General features: G+C 35.2%; 1 protein-coding gene across 13 annotated transcripts in view; it reads right to left on the bottom strand.

The window, feature by feature from the left end:
• The window catches only part of LOC105334355 (uncharacterized), a 29342-nt gene that overhangs the window by 12374 nt on the left and 305 nt on the right, over nucleotides 1-16663 (bottom strand). For 3 of the 13 annotated variants that reach the window (XM_011437760.4, XM_066075221.1, XM_011437767.4), the window contains exons 2-9: nucleotides 14159-14235; nucleotides 5705-5844; nucleotides 2652-2748; nucleotides 1802-1899; nucleotides 1303-1387; nucleotides 776-1000; nucleotides 442-534; nucleotides 61-183 (exon numbers count right to left, since the gene is read on the bottom strand). In XM_011437760.4, the coding sequence (XP_011436062.3) occupies nucleotides 61-183; nucleotides 442-534; nucleotides 776-1000; nucleotides 1303-1387; nucleotides 1802-1899; nucleotides 2652-2748; nucleotides 5705-5799 (816 nt within the window). In that variant the 5' untranslated portion in view covers nucleotides 5800-5844; nucleotides 14159-14235. Of the gene's footprint in view, nucleotides 1-60; nucleotides 184-441; nucleotides 535-775; nucleotides 1001-1302; nucleotides 1388-1801; nucleotides 1900-2651; nucleotides 2749-3433; nucleotides 4248-5704; nucleotides 5845-6578; nucleotides 6898-10143; nucleotides 10474-10788; nucleotides 11900-12961; nucleotides 13107-14158; nucleotides 14236-14795; nucleotides 14815-16663 lie in introns of those variants that run through there. The other 10 variants (XM_020069788.3, XM_011437763.4, XM_011437764.4 and 7 more) reach the window with 10 other exon arrangements.

Raw genomic sequence — 16663 nt, 5'->3', positions numbered from 1 at the left:
GATGCAAATGAATAAAGAGTTGAGGTGAATCACTTTATGGCAGTGTCAGACGGGGCTTACCTCTAGCGAGATTTCATCGATGGCCTGGGATGTGTATCTTTTGACTGCATGGGCTGCAGCGATGGCTGGGGTATTGATCCCTGAATCATCCACAACCAGTAAACGGTTTCCACGATTATCAATCTGGAAAGATTTCACAAAATCCTTCAGGATGTCTCATAAAATCACTGCCTATGAATGTTTGAATACTGATTATACTTTGTGATCGAATACCGGTAGGTTTTTTTCCCCACCATCTCTTTCACATCAAAGGTGAATAGTACTTAAGATTTCATTGATAGTAAGGATGGGACAATACATGCATCATCAAAATATTCCATTTGCAATGACTACAGCAGAAATGTTTATCGTACAATTAGAAGAAAATACAATGCTTATTACCTCAAACCAGTTGAGCACAGAGCCACAGTTGATCATACTACCAGCTATGTCAGAAAATCTCTTCAGGTAGGCCTGAAGAAAAAGTTCCATTTCCTACCAAAATGAAAAAAATTAACTTAGATCAATGACCCTTAGATTTGATTCAATTCAATCATGTTCTAGCTTACATAAGCAATGTATACCTGTAAAACATCTGTATCCCATAACTGTCCACACAAGTTAACCACAGACTCATTAAACTACACAAAATACAACAATACACACAAAAACCCCCAACCCCTTGTCCGTTCTATATATAGTTGACATTGGCATACCATATTAAAGAATGGCATACCTTGGGACTTTTTTCTTCATCAGATTTCTGGAGTTCAGGCAACCTGCTGAACTTGCGGTCAAAGATACACTTGTGTAGCTGCCTGTCCAGCATGCAGAAGTTCTTGAGGGTGCGCTTGACCATCCAGCACTTGTTGCCACAGGTGATCTTGATGAGGAAAGCCCCTCCCTCCTCCTCCCCCACGACATGGTGAAAATTCTCCTGCTCCTCATCACTTAAACATGCCTGCCAGACAGATAAAAGTTTAATGAGGCATGTGAATTGGCAAAACAGATCTATCAATATTGATACAAAGCAAGCACAGCATGGTGTGTACAATTACGGATATCCCAAACTCCATCAAAATCATCTGTTTATTACTCACTGGTGAAATTGTTATCAAGTGATCAATATATTGAAACTTAAAAAATTAGAAGAAAAAAGATTTCTCCTAGGATATTATTGCAAAAATTTAAGTTGATATTGATACATGACTAACATATTGCTGTATAAATGCTCTGTAGGCTAGAAATAGAAGCTTAATGCACCTGAAAATTGGGAAGTTCTACCACGTCATAATGAAAATGGGCACACTCCTGCAGCCTGGGGAACCTGGTGGATCCATCGACCGAGCTGTAAAAAGCAGGTGGATTCTTGTTTTTTCTATGGTATATTAGATTTCTTAGCATAAAGAACTTCAAACAAAACTGAAACCTGCTCGTTTTTTCAGTTTTATTTGTATACATAAAGTTTGTAATAGCACTTTCCAAGATACTTTGAAAATTAAAAAATTATTAAAATAACCCATTTATCATTTTCAACTCTCTATGCCTATTAAATGATCGGCTAAAGAAATTTAATTACAAAATAATATGATGCAATACCCAACATGTGAAGTAACATATATATACATTTTGACCCTGACCTTATATTTAAGGTCATAACATTATTTTAGCTAGTTTTCTCATTACAGCATATTTGATTAAATGAATTCATTGTTTTAGAATTTAAAGATGAAATTTGTTTTGAGAAACCTGAGTTCTTTACCTGGACACTCTCCTGATCCTCATACAGGAGGAGTTACTCTTGAAGGAATCCAGACTGCTGGTGTCGGAGCTATCATACATGTGTTGAATTCCACCATGCTGAATGAAAAAAAAGGAAGACCAAAATCAATTCCTGTCCCACAGACATACCATCCCAATAGCCCACACTCTGAATTTAGAAACATTCCTGTCTTATTCAACTACACCTTTGAGTCTTGGAATACTTTATCAATAATATCTGTCGGTAAATAAACAAACGATCAGTCAATAAATAATTTCCTATGTGAAATGACGTAATCCAACTGGGAGCCTTACTATCAGGAGAGCATACTTTCTGTGTCAAACAGAACGTTCTCATGGAGTGCCTAAATCCTGTATTAATCAGTTAGGTACATTTATATTTGACATATTGAATAGGATTGCCTTAGAAGTTAAAGTGATGTCTGTCTGCCCTAAAATACTTGTGTTTGACATTCAAAAGATGTGCGTTTCATTTTGTTTCATATGATTGAACGTTCCTTACACATTCCTACATTTCACAACCTAAGTTGAACCCAAGAGTTATGGATTTCCATCTCATTACCTCTAACAATTTCAAGCAGGACTTTCATTTCGCTTAGACATTGCTTTGGATCAAAAATAAGCTCTTGAGTGCAGATCTAGCAAAACGATTGCATGACAAAAGGTACATTCATTCAAATTCTTACAAAACCAGTTCTCAGGTTTTTCTGATTAAAAGGACTAACTGTTCTACAAAAGAGCTGATAGGAAAATAGCTGAGAGTGCAGCATACCTTTGAGCAGTACATTAGTGGATCATTACCATGGAATAGTACATTAGTAGACCATTACCTTGGAGTAGTACTGTGTGCCAGTCCCCTCTGATCGGATTGTAGCAGTGCTGCATTTTCTATAGGGCTGGTTGTCATCTTCATCTACTCGTACATTTCTGAAACATGGAAAATCCTGCATCATTCACCCATTTTTCACTAGCTCCTATAGCCATGTCTCTATCCTTACCCATGGCTATGTCCAATACAGCGTAAGATTACATAGGTATTTCCCTAATTAGCTCCCAGTGACAGAAGATCCACTATACAAACATTCCTATGAACACCCCGGTTACAAGGGATTTTTCCAACAATTTTTACATGCATTTCTATAATTTTGGCATACATGAAATATTTGTACAAAAAAGTTTACATATAACAATGAGATAAATAAGCTAAAATCAATGTGAGACTCGTGACAATAAATAAGAATTTCTTCCTCCATACAAATAGTTACATTAGAATTCTTTGTACAGCTGTTGTGCTCTTTAACACTACCGGTAGATTAAACAAAATAACTTTTTTATCATTTCTTTTTCAGTGACAACATTTATCAAGTAGATAATCTTTCTCTGGAGTCTATTAAATACAATATAGAGATTCACGTTTTTTGGCCAAGTTTACTCAAGGGAACATCTGGTCTCATCTCTTTCCACTGCTCTACCCTTCCTACCATCATATCAGCTTCCACTGTTTCGATAAAAAATACATATATATCTCCCTCCGATGAGCGACACAATATTATATCAACTGGTGTAAATGCCATCACACCCAGGTCATATCAAGATGTACCAAGCCATTTACCAACACACGTTTTGTCTTTCTCAGCTGTTCACATCCAAAATCTCAGCTCCTCCGAAGCCAGCTTGAAAATACGCAGATGTCCCGAAAACGAAAGAAATAGAAGCCAAGGTCGAAACCCCTGCATTGTAAACATTTCCCCCTGAAATTTTCTCTTATTGGATGGATAGGTTACTGTTCCTGACAGGCTGATGGAGAAACACATCACATTCATGCTGCATTGCTTATCACTAGTCATGTTTAAAACACTTCAGAGGGGGCTACAGTTCCCTCCCCGTCACTCATTTCAAATTGTTCCATGAATTCCATGAATGAAATCTGAAGTTACTGTTTCTTTAATCCATGAAATGCTGAGGCTGCATGTCTCAGGAATAACTTTCCTGGCATGACAACCATCTTAATTTTCCTCTTTATCAAACTTCACTTTCTACCGCCCTCGTTTCTACCTAAATAATGCAGCCTGGTGGGCCGTGTGATTGAGGCAGATTTCTCAAGAAACCAATCTACTGGATACATTGTACCTACTTAAGATGGAGTCTGTCAGCTGAATGACAAATTCATTGCATGGTAAATATATAGTGAATGATTCTTTCACATTTCTGAAATGAAGATTAACTAAGATCTGTCTTACTAAAGCAAGCATTGCTGCATGCATTGTGAACAATGTTGTATATAGTAATTCACCAGCAGGCAATCAAATTAAAATGCAGCAAACACAACAACCTTCATGCTTTATGAGATGCATGCTCCAAGGTAATGAATTACTTTACAGTCTACCTGTGACAAATGGCCTCTGAGCTTGAATACTCTCAATCCAAATCAATTAATGAAACTATTTAACAGAACAGATGTAATGCCTTTAACCCAGTCATAGAAGTCAGTAAAATTCTCTCTACAATTTAAGTATGGAGTATGGAACAAAAAATTTACTTCATCTGAACTTCTTTTTCTACATCATAAACTTTTCAATTTAAGAAAATACAGGTCACTTAATCAATAGCTGCTGGATTTGCTTAAACATACATCAGTCAAATTATATGTACCATACTACTAAATTTTCATTCTACGAAAAATAAGTGGAAAGTCTTTCCTTGTATCAGATGAAACATTGTACTGAGCTGCACAGTGCCCTGCTAATTCAAGTCCATTTTGGTTTACCGCCATGCATAAAGGAATCGAGTAAACCCACACTGTTTCTCTGTGTTATAGTTCTTGCGTTCCTTTTCAGTGACAGTTTAAAAGAGAGATAAGCGACTAATATTTGGGATATCATTTTAAGTTTACAGAATACTCTAAAATTCTGGCAGTAAAATAACCAGACGCATTAAAACTACTACATGTACATGTACATCAATCCCCCTCCCATGAGATATTTGGTGCGTGGATGTTGAGAATGTACATACACAAAGGTGTTTGGTAACTTTGGCCTGCTGCCTAAAATATCTTTTGAAAGGTGAGGGATATGTTAACCTATTGCTGTTGTTAAAGTCTGTGATGTTCAATTAATGATTTCCAGAAATGACAAAAAACTCTTTATGACTAGATAGCTCCTTCAATATCGCCTCATCCTTACAATACAATAATTCAGGCATCCCTCTTTATCTGATTGAAAATTGCATAATCCTTCCCTCAGCTCTCTCTACCTATCACTATCAGCTTCATAAAATGAGATATATTGCCCAAAAAATATTTCTGTACTCCTTGTAAGCATAATAAAATATACCTTAGAGTTATTCTTAGGTTTAATGCAAGAAAGAAAGCAGTTGTTCTTGGTCTTATAAGACCTTTCAATGCCAAGAACTTTATAAATTGACACAAAAGTCTTTCTTACATTTAAATTATGTGTAGTATTTGTAGTCTTACATTACCATTAATATTTATCAGGAATATACAGACTATATATCAGTTAAGATCATGCTGGTGCCAACTATTTATTTGAGAGTATAAGAGATATATTTGAGAAAAAAAAAACAAACATTCATGTGACCAAGATCAACGGTACAAAAAAATGGTCTAGATAGTGAACAGGTCTCCTGGCAGGCATCAGGAGAGTCGTGTAGGACTAAATGTAAAGATCTCCTCGCAGGCACCAGGAGAGAGAAGTATAGGTCTAAGTGTATAGGTCCCCTGGCAGGCATCAGGGAGAGTGGTGTAGGTCTAAGAATATAGGTACCCTGGCAGGCATCAAGAGAAAATGACATAGGTCTAAAACAGTGTATAGGTCTCCTGGCAGGCATCAGGAAAGAGTGTTGCAGGTCTAAGACAGGCGTGTACCTGAGATCGATCAGCGTCATTCGGCGAGGACGTAAACATGGCCGCTTGCGCGGAATCTGTGGTGTGCTGTATATATTCTGAACCTCAAAGGCCATGACAACTTATAAAAGTTGACATCCCATTGTGATCAAAAGTCTGAGCTGTGGACATAAAGGTGAAAAACACAAAACATATACATTGTAAATTGAAGCAAAACAAAGATATACATAAAATTCAGCTGTGTCATTAAAAAAGAACAAAAATATGCCATACATTACATTTCATGGAAAAGCCTATCTGCATTTAAGCTTTTAAAGTGGGAGACAAAAATCAATCAAATGAACACAAAAATGCTATGACATTTTTTATGAAGACTAGGAACTTTTTTATATTTTGTTGCATACAAAAAACTTGTGGTCTGTTTCCACCAAGTGTAAATTTCCAAAGCCAGGAAGAACAAACACAGTATTTCCTTCCCCTTTCAAGATTCAAGCATAAAGGATTTCCTCTTCAAATTACAGACTCGCTCAAGAAAATCTAACTACCGGTAAATTGTTTCCAGAGGGCATATTAGCCAGCAAAGCATTCCTCCCTTTTTTTACACTTGATTTAGTTTGTCCAATTCCATTACAAACATCTCAGCATTGAATCGGTTTTTTGTCTGCCTCTTCCTGAACTATCAACATAAAAACGTCAAAACCACAAAGTGTAGAAGAGATCTGACTTGGAGTGATTCCCCACCATTGCAAAGAGTTGCTTGAAAGTGATTAGATAACTCAGATAATAAAAATTACATTTCAAGTGCTTACAGAATCATTTGTCTATTGCTACTACACAGATAACCCTTTAATCTGAAATTACTTCTTTGTAAATTTATTTGGATTAAAAAACTTACCTCTCACTCTTAGCACCCACTTTGATGAAAAAAAAAGTGAAATTTTCCCCTCAGCAAAAAAAAAAGTAAATCCACTTGTTATTATGTAAACACAATAATGTCCTTTTTCTCTCCGATTTTAATTAATGATTGGAGTTTATATTCCTCTTGAACAACATTTTACAGGTTATTTCCAGAACCACCAGGAAACCACTTCTAAGCCTTAAGCTGGCTGAATTCTACATAATTTCCCTCATCAACAGCTTAACATGTCATATGATGTTATTTGTTTACATACAGCTCTTATGATGAGGGCAAATTAGTTACTTGGTGCAAGCAAAGAGTTAGTCACCAATCAACCTAGCTTTCTGTTCATCAATAAACCTTGATGTCATGAAGAACACAGTTACTGCTTATGTTGGGATGCAACCTGTACTTTTATATGTACCAGAAGTGTTCATATGTAAAGCTCGCCCATTCTCTGTAATTTGAAAAATGGCCAACCCTTCAACATTACAGTGCAGAATTTGTTTAAAATATGTAGTAAATGTAAAGAGCCATTTATGAATCAAATTTGACATGTACATGTATCAACAGCCAATCTTAATATATCAAAAAGATCGAACTCTACAAAGAGCAAATTCAGGTTTCAAACTCTTAAACAATATCAAAGTTCACTTTGAAATATTTCGATGGCTATCATTATGGGCATTAATATCATTAATATCAGTTACACATGTGGTGCAATGCCAGAAACTTCACTCCTTCATCTCTGCAGTCCCAGGTGTACAATCAGCATGTGCAGTGCATGTCAGTCATGCACACAGCAAACAATCACATGTCCCTCCCCAGGTGTTAATCTGGCACCCTATTCCTCCACAGCCTCCAAAAGCCATGCTTGGATTAGCCAGATTTAACACACAACTATGTGCTGAAAGCCCACATAGCCAACAATTTTTTTCATCTGTGCCATATTCCCTGTAAGCTAACCATTTCGCAGTTTTGGAGCAAAATTAGCCCTGGAAGCAGTTCATGGCCTTACTTTGCTCTTTTTACTTTGTAATAAAACTTCATTGTCTTTGTTGACTGTATCAGGATTTATTTGCAAAATACAAATTAAATTTTGCTCTCACATAGATAGAGTATGCATGTGAATAGACATACGCATTAGAAGTTTCAATTCAAACTATTGCACATGGCATTGCACTCATATGAATAAAATTATACATTGGGAATGAATTTAAATTTTCTAACATAACTCAATTTTCCTCACAAATAACATTAAATTGTTCAAATTTTCCAACATAACATCTTGTCCATGATTTGTTTTTGAGGCAAATCATGTCATAAAGAAAGTGATAAAAGTTCTGATTATTATAAGCCCTTCCTTGCAAATCAAAACCAACATTGAATTTTACTTCTATTTCAAATTTCAAGTGTTATAATTTCCCAACAGTTGCCTTATTCTCCATGTTCAGTAGTTACAAAGTTCATACTTAATGTCAACATCCCTCTTAGTAAAGTGCTGCCAAGACTCCATTGTACTTCAAAACTGATTGATAGCAGCAGTGAGAAACAGTTACAAATCTGTGTAGTGTTTACAAATAAAAAAGGATGGAAATTAATGTAATGCAGGGCAGTCGCGTGCCACTTTCATAGATCTGGTTTATAATCAAGATTCTCTCAACTTTTTATTGCCAAGCCATTTTGTTTAAAACTTGAGTTGATATTTTTTGGCAAGATCTTCTAGTTCATCATATGTTTATATGTAACATTGACAGATATTGACAGTTATTTTTTCCTCCTTCCCTCTCTCTTTATCCCCCTCTCACTCTTTTTATTCTTTCTCACTTTCTCTTTCTTTGACTTGATTTTTTTCATAAACTGTAAATAATTAGTATAATAACCTTGCCAAAAAATATCAATTTAAAATAACCTCACAAGATTAAAAGCCACTTGCACGGAATAAAACATGCAATCTGCTCTACATTGGCAATGCAAAATGTTTCCCTTCCATCTCACCGTGTGCATAATCAATGAAAAGAAAATGGAAACTAATTTTCCAGCAGCATAAAATGTTTCCCCAGCCCCTTGTCTATGTGGGTGTCCCAGTCAGCAGTGCAGTACTGCACCATCAAAGGATGCTAGCCAGCCACAGAGACGGAAGACAAAGAATTTCACAGCTTACCAGACCCTGCATAATCTGATACGGCCTCAATCAATGAACAGTACCAGCCTACAACACTTGGACATGGTGCTTTCCAGGGCCTGATCTCTATAAACACATGAACACCATGTGTATGAACCTAACTCCAGACACAAGACACACACATGTACATGGTGAATATATGTAAGTATATATATGCACTATCCGTCCTTTAGTTTAATTGACACACAGTGTAGAGACAATTTATTTTCCATTTAAACTAGCTGACTAAGGATAAATATCAACAACAAATGAAGTACACATGTAATTTATCTTAAGAAAGGAGATGGTATTTCCCAATAAACTAATTCTCAGAGTAACTCATTTTTATTTACCAAAAAATAGAGTAGGTACCAATATACTTTCTGATGCAGTTTATATCAGGATCTGGCTGATGACAAAAGGTAAAATATTCCCCCATGGATGAATCATTTATTACAAACAGTACCATCTCAAGACAAACACTAATTAATGGACAGACATTTGTGCCAGTTCAAGGAGAATATGCAAGTGTCAATACACATCCCAGCAAATAACATATCACATCTGGCCACTTGGTTGCAGTCATGTCTACATCCCGACTGATTTCAAGTGTGACTGTCAATGCTATCACTGCATTTCTCAAAGGACATTACCAACATAGGAAACTCATTTCATGTACTACATGTATACTTGAATATAAGAAGGTCAATTCTAAAATCTCAGCATTTCCTTTTTAAACCCAGCATGACACTTCAGAGAACATTCAAACAAGAGCTAACAGGGTTTTCTTGATCTAATTTTCATATAAACTATCAAATTGACTTGCACCTTGTGCCCACATTTTCACTCCATCATCTTTAATACCCTAAATGCTCCGAGTCAGATGTAACACTGCACTGAAATGATCCTTATCACGGAAATTATTCATCAGCAGAATGTTTCATCGATACTAATTTTTCACCTGAGTCCATACTTCCACATGTGATTTAGCTGTATCTAGGAGCAATACACACATATACACACCTGCCATATGGTGAGATCCAGCAGCTTACACATAATTAACCACAACATTGAAGAGAGAAGAGAAAGCTTAATGGTTTGACAATGCATCCAGTTCACATCCATCAAAAACACAAAATTTCTCCTAAACTCAAAAACATAATCTTCCAAAAACAATCCTTCCTCTGTTTCTCTAGATCAACATAAAGTTAGTCAGAAAGGTAACACCCCTAATTATGCACCCTTTTACGATTCATCATTTTGGCAGATGGACCCCCCAAAAGTCCAAATTGATTGTAAGTACACAAATATTGGGGAAAAACAACCCTCTTTGTTCTCTTAAAAGAAAAAGCCACCTTTGACTTTCCAAAGCTATTATTCCATGAAAACAACACTTACTTCTGCACTGGCATAGCTTCTCATTACAAACAATTACTCCAACTGCTGAGAAATCCAACTGGCTGTAACACCAAAATAATCATTCTTGGAGGCAAAAAGATGCAGAGGCAAAACCCAGCATTTGCTGTTGGACATTGCCCTGTTCTCTAACTTGCACACATGTTGTAATTGTGGAATTGTTTGGATGAAGAGCACAGGAAACCATTAAATATCACAAACACTCATTTTTCTGTGTATCATAAAAGTCTGACTGATTGGCTAGGGGCCTCACGTAGGGGAACACCTACTAGAATTATTTATACAGAACCACATCAGCTGTTCAACTGATTTCATGTCAAATGTGGAACCTTTTCTTGAACTTACTGCTTTACAAGCCACTCCTTTCACTGAGAAATTTTCATTATTCCTTCAATGCCTGCCTATATTGCAATTAAAGAGATAGTAACTTTAACTCTACACACAAGAACTGAACATAAAATTAATTACATTGAATAACAAACAGTGTTCTGTGCCAAAATCACACGATCAAGTTGCCTTGTTTTCAGTGTGTTAATGTTTTGGTACATACCACAGAACATCAAATGAAAATCTACCTGTCAATACAACCACATCTGAAATGACCTCAGCAGATGCAGAGCCACTTACCTGTTGACACCTGTCTTGACAGGTGTACCATCTTTTTCTGATTTGCACCACAACAGAACCAGCAGTTGGTCCAGGACCATGGCGGCACACATCTTCCATCAACTGCCAATCACCCTGTCATGTCAGATCAATGGTCAGTGTGAGACTGTGAGGCACAAGCTTGATCATATTGTCTATATCCCCAAACGCATCTCCAACACATTGAATCAAACAGGAATTCAGGCACTATATTAGTTTAGACTGACAAATTTGATAAATGTGAAAAAACTTCCTGTTTTCATTCCTCTCATTATATTTTCCTTTTCTCCAGAATCCAAACTTACATCAACCAAGTTAAGCTACAAGACAGCTAATTCCATTTCACAATGTGACACAAAATTTCTCTCCTTTTTTTCTCCCTGATGCCAGACCCACTGGAACATTGCAATGAAACAAGGCCACTAATTGACAAAGTAATGTCTTTAATGAAAATCTGTCAATAAGATCTGAGTCACTTTAAGCAGTGTCTGGTTACTCAGCCTCTAGTCAATCTGAGTTATGGAGAGAGAGGGGGAGAAAGTAGAGGTGATTCCATTGTAAAATCAATATAAACTAGCCTCTGTTGCTCTCCCAGACCAGGGCAAAACTTGATTTGAATAATAAACATGTAATAAGTGCCAAATTAATCTGTCAGCCATTGTCCAAAGGATCTGTGAATCTGTCAAAATAAAGTACATCATGGCTGCACCACGGTTCTCCAAACCACTGTCACTGTTGTATTCCTTCTCTCACAAGAATCAGTGACATGTAGTGATCAGCACAGGGGTAATTCAAGTCTTTCCTCTGCCTCAAGAAAACACCTGAAGTTTCCTTCCTGTTTTTTATTTGTCAGGAGATTAATTAATTTTGAATGACACAGGTATACAGATGAATCTCTCTCACAAAATGCAAGATCAATCTGAAAATGACTCCAGTGGCATTATCTTACTATCCGGAACAATACATTGGTATGAATAATTAATCTGCCATGTCTTTAATTCTTCCTAGCCCAATGGACAGTTCCAACCGCACACTGTCTTCGGCTTCCTCCTACATCAGACAATCTCACTCAGTGAATGCAAGTGCATCAAGTTGACAAGATTTTCCAATCCTGATCAGATGACTCACAGATCAATAGTAGCATATGAAGGTGGACCGGGTTTATTTTAGTTTAAATACTATTACATTACAGAGGATTTATCCCAGAGAGATTTTCTCAGAATTCAGTACAGGATTGACTTCTCTTAGTTGACTCCTTGAGATGGACTATAATTGGATACCTATCAGTTGTACTAAAAATGATGCTATTAGTATTGCTAACTGATAACAAATAACTGCATGTGTAGTTAAGAAAATACACCAAATATCTGAACATTGTACCAACACTTTATTCTACATTTTGTGACCTTATTGACTTCTCTCTCAATAAGAAGCAGCACTATTAAAAAGGGGAGATAACTCAACACAAAATTCCCTAATTCAGGTCAGTGACCTCAGACTGTCACAAATCAAGGTAAGACACATAAATTATGACATAGTAGTTGTGCCCAGATGACATCCATATCCAACCATTATCTTCTGTTTATTGACAGTTCAAGGACTCCCTACCCTTCCCCAGGAATTAAGTATAAAGTTTTACTCCTCATCTTCATCAGATTAGAAAAAGCCACTGATTTTTATCGACTCAGTGCAGGAGGCATGGGGCTTCAGCTCCCTCAGAAATGGAATCCTTATCTAATCAGTTTCTAACAGAGGTACCCTATCGGAATTATATAAGCTGGATGCAATATTGAAGAAAGAATTCTGAATCTATAAAAAGGAAAATGTTACACCCTCAATTTGTAATCAATGTAATAATGTTCCTTGATGAGGAACATTCCACTGCAAAACTTGTTCACCTTCCAATCAAGCAGGAAATAAGATAGATAAACAAGATTAAACCAGATGATACGGCACCAGTGCAGAGGAACCTTACATGTTCAAACAGTTTGATATTAAATTGTACTTGCCTTCAAGACTTGAAATCACATGATACAGTACAAATCCACACAAAGAACTCTAAAGTAGGTCAGCCAGAAGCTAATGAGCTTCAAATGATTCTGAAAACACACTGGGAGTAAGGTCACAGAAAGAACACTTCTGAAAGCTTACTAACCTGAGAGGCTCAGCACCATATTGTACATTAGTCCAGCAGTTCCCACCTTATATCCAAAATTGAACCACACACAAGGGATGTTAAAACCTTTACAAATTTTCATGATCCATCCCAAAAACAATACTACATCTGCAGAACCTTATCACAAGTTTGGCTTTTTTCCTCCCTGCGTGCTACTTTATGAATGGATCAGATTTTAAATGCACAGTAAGGCCCGAACGAGGATCATCTTTGGCAGAAGATGTAAAACTACAGCATGCATTGAGTTTATTTATAAAGTGAAGAAAGGATACGGGAAACAAAAAATACAGTTCACATCTATTTTGAAAGTGATTTTTGCCGATTTGGCAATAAATAAGTATTTACATTGTATATTCTTGAGTACACTATATATGCTGGGAGTATATGAATTGTTTCTGAGCATGCAGCAGTAAGTGACTAGTGTGCTGGACTCAAGTAGTCAGCTTCTGAACACATAAAGTCCAATTATTCTCACATGGTCTAAGCTTTATAGCTAATATATATTTAATGAAGCTGAACCATCCAATAACAGAAGTTGGTCTCTAATGAACAAACCAATAATTTTGGCTTTTTAAACTAAACAACCTAATTGTGCATGTGTCAGAGAGCTTTTATGCTTTTCTTCAAATTACTTCACTGTAATCTTGCTGATTCAAGAACTACACTGTTTTTTCTCCCTCATTAGCAGCCACTGTTAAGATTGTGTTTTTTTGGTTAAGTATACCCACTCTTTGGTCCATTGAAGTATAATCAAAGGGGTTCCTTTTGTTTTTTATTCTCTACATCATAAAGTATTCATAATTTGGCCGAGTTTCATTGAGCTACATTCCTCGCCATACATTCCTTGCCAATATTGTTACATCTACTACATGTATATACCCATTTACATTTTCCAATATATCATATTGTTTTATTTTTTTCATCACAGATACTTCATGTTTTAAACAGAAAAATAAAAATTGCAAGTTCCATGAAATTCATACACCTGCTTGTGTAATACACACACTCCCTTAAAATATTATAATGATGATGTTTGAAAAAAAATTAACAGAACTAAAAAAGAAAAGGCAAGGATATACTCCATGTCACCTTATTTGATAATTAAAAGCACATAATTACTTTTATAGGTGAAGTTATAAATATCCATCTCTGTCAATTTCAAATCTTGAGACCTACCTTGTACATGTTGCCATATCATAAGTCACTTCAATCAACAAGTGATTCCATGGTTTGCCATTGTTTTCACATCCTTCCTGTTATGTAGAATAAAAAAACAAATGAAAGTAGGAAATGATACATTTATTTACTATTGTTATCATATGACATAGGTACTCTATAGGTGTTATAAATAGACATGGCTTTACATACCTACAATGCTATAATTATCATGCAGGGATAATTTTGTCACCTACTGTCATTTACAATATACATGAAATGGAAAACTGTTACATAATTACGTCTACTGGGTATTTATTGAATTCTCAATTAGAACCTGCTTGTGTTATGTTTAAAAGGAGTATATCCATACTAAAAATTAATTAATATGAAGAAAAAAATTTAATTCTACTAAACAAAAATAGCTGTGTGATTAGCCTTGCATCATTCAATCTGCTTTAACTAAAACAGATTCTTGTAACAGGAAAACCCATGTTTCGGTAAACAAAACTAATGATTTTGATTAAAGTGTCCTAGAACAGATCTACCAGAGTAATTAATCAAACCAGAGCATGTCTCATTCAAGTCAGATTGTTGAGAATTTGTTCAACTTGTTCTAATTTGTATATAAATTATGATTTAAAATAAATACACGTACCATAATACCATGTTCATTCTAACAACCAGATACCATGCATTTCCCACATTAGACCTAAGATCAGTCTTGAGTTCAGAAGTTATTCATGTAGTATGATTTCCTTCTTCCCATTTTAAAGCATCAACTCAACTATACATGTATGTATTTCAAGAATAAAAATGAAAATGGGACTTGAAGTACATGAAGGTCAAATGTAAACCAAATTTTCTTGTTCCTGAAAGTTAAAATATATTTATCATAAATTGTGTATTTTTGAATACCATATGGATACAGGGAAATATTCTTCCCACTTTATTTTTGTCCCTTTTCCCTTCTTATAATTGGGTAAATTTAAAACTGGATGAATTCAAAACAATTCTTACATTACTGTGTTAGTTAAAAGTAGTATGTATCATATATTCCAATTGTCTGGGTGAATTAAAGATAGAGCGAAACAGTTTGCAAGTATAGTAAGGCAGAAAAAAATGGGACGAAAATAACCCTGTATTAATTATGCAAATTATTTACAATATATAAAAATATACAAAATAATGCCACATATAAAAACTTGTTCGACTTTTTGAAGTTTTCATTCTTAATGAACCTTGGTTTAATAGGTAGAAAAGTATTTTAGTGTTGCATGGACATTTTTTTGTAGGAAATTGGTATGAATTTTTTTTTAAAGCGTTGCTCAGAATCATGATAAAAATATCTAAGTACATGTGTAACACATTTTTCAGTGATCAGTGATATTAGGATTAACAAAGAATTTTTTGAAGGTTGCCTTAAACGTCTATAGAAAACAACCATAAGTGATTAACAAGTGAGTGACACGTATTGTTTGACATGTAAGAGCTATGACCAGATGTTGCTAACAATTTAATCTCTTCTCATACCACAAGCATAGACAGAGTATACAAATACATGCAGCCTGAGTGGGGTATTGCTTTTAAACAGGCTGACAAATTAAGGTCATGAAAAAGAAATGAGGACTTTAAGTGTAGATTTTTATCAGTTGTAATGCTGAAGAATATATTTCCTTTCTGCAGACTGAAAGGAATTCTTTTTGTACATAATTAATACTGCACTTTACAAAAATAGAAATACTGACTATGTCATCTGTTACACAAGAATAAGACACTCCTCTTACTTCATTGCTATCTTGTTAAGATATATTTTAGGATAAATGCATAAGATATACCGGTAAATAAAACTTTAATTTTTGGGATATGCCAGAATTTTTAGCATTTGAACTTCGCAATTAATCTTAAATTGTTGATTAGTATTTTGTCATCAAAAAAATGTTACAGTATTGAATGTATAGGAAATAAATACATTTATGTATACTAAATTCACTTCAATATGCTAACTTAATTTTAACTAACAATACTTTCTGTAATATTTAGTTCATTGAGTACACAATAATAAGTACATGAACAAAAATTATCTATCATTGTTAAGTTGCTCTTAATTTATTAAGCATCTTGAAGAAAAAATCATCAATGCCTTTGACACACATTGTGCAAGTTGATAAACATGTGAAAGATTTTCTACTTCAGACAGTATGACCATAATCTTATATCAAATACAACATCAGATACATCATAAAACTACAGTGTTCGTTCTGCATGTTTTAAGAAGACTGTGCCCAATATGCAGTCTCTAGACATAATTTGGAATAAAAAAAATATAAACAGGGACTTTATTCAATATGTTTGTACAACATACCAAGAGATAAGTTTCTTCATAACTTACATACACAGCCCATCCTTTGACCAAAGGGTGTTGTACTGAATGACACACACCCATAGAATCCATATATAACCAAGAACCGAGAACGATAAATCGTACAGTATTTTAAAGTTAATCGATGGCTTTAACTAAAAACT

Source organism: Magallana gigas, chromosome 2, assembly GCF_963853765.1.
Source record: "Magallana gigas chromosome 2, xbMagGiga1.1, whole genome shotgun sequence".
NCBI lineage: Eukaryota > Metazoa > Mollusca > Bivalvia > Ostreida > Ostreidae > Magallana > Magallana gigas.
Note: the sequence above shows the minus strand (reverse complement) of the source record. Positions and strands in the feature narration are given on the sequence as shown.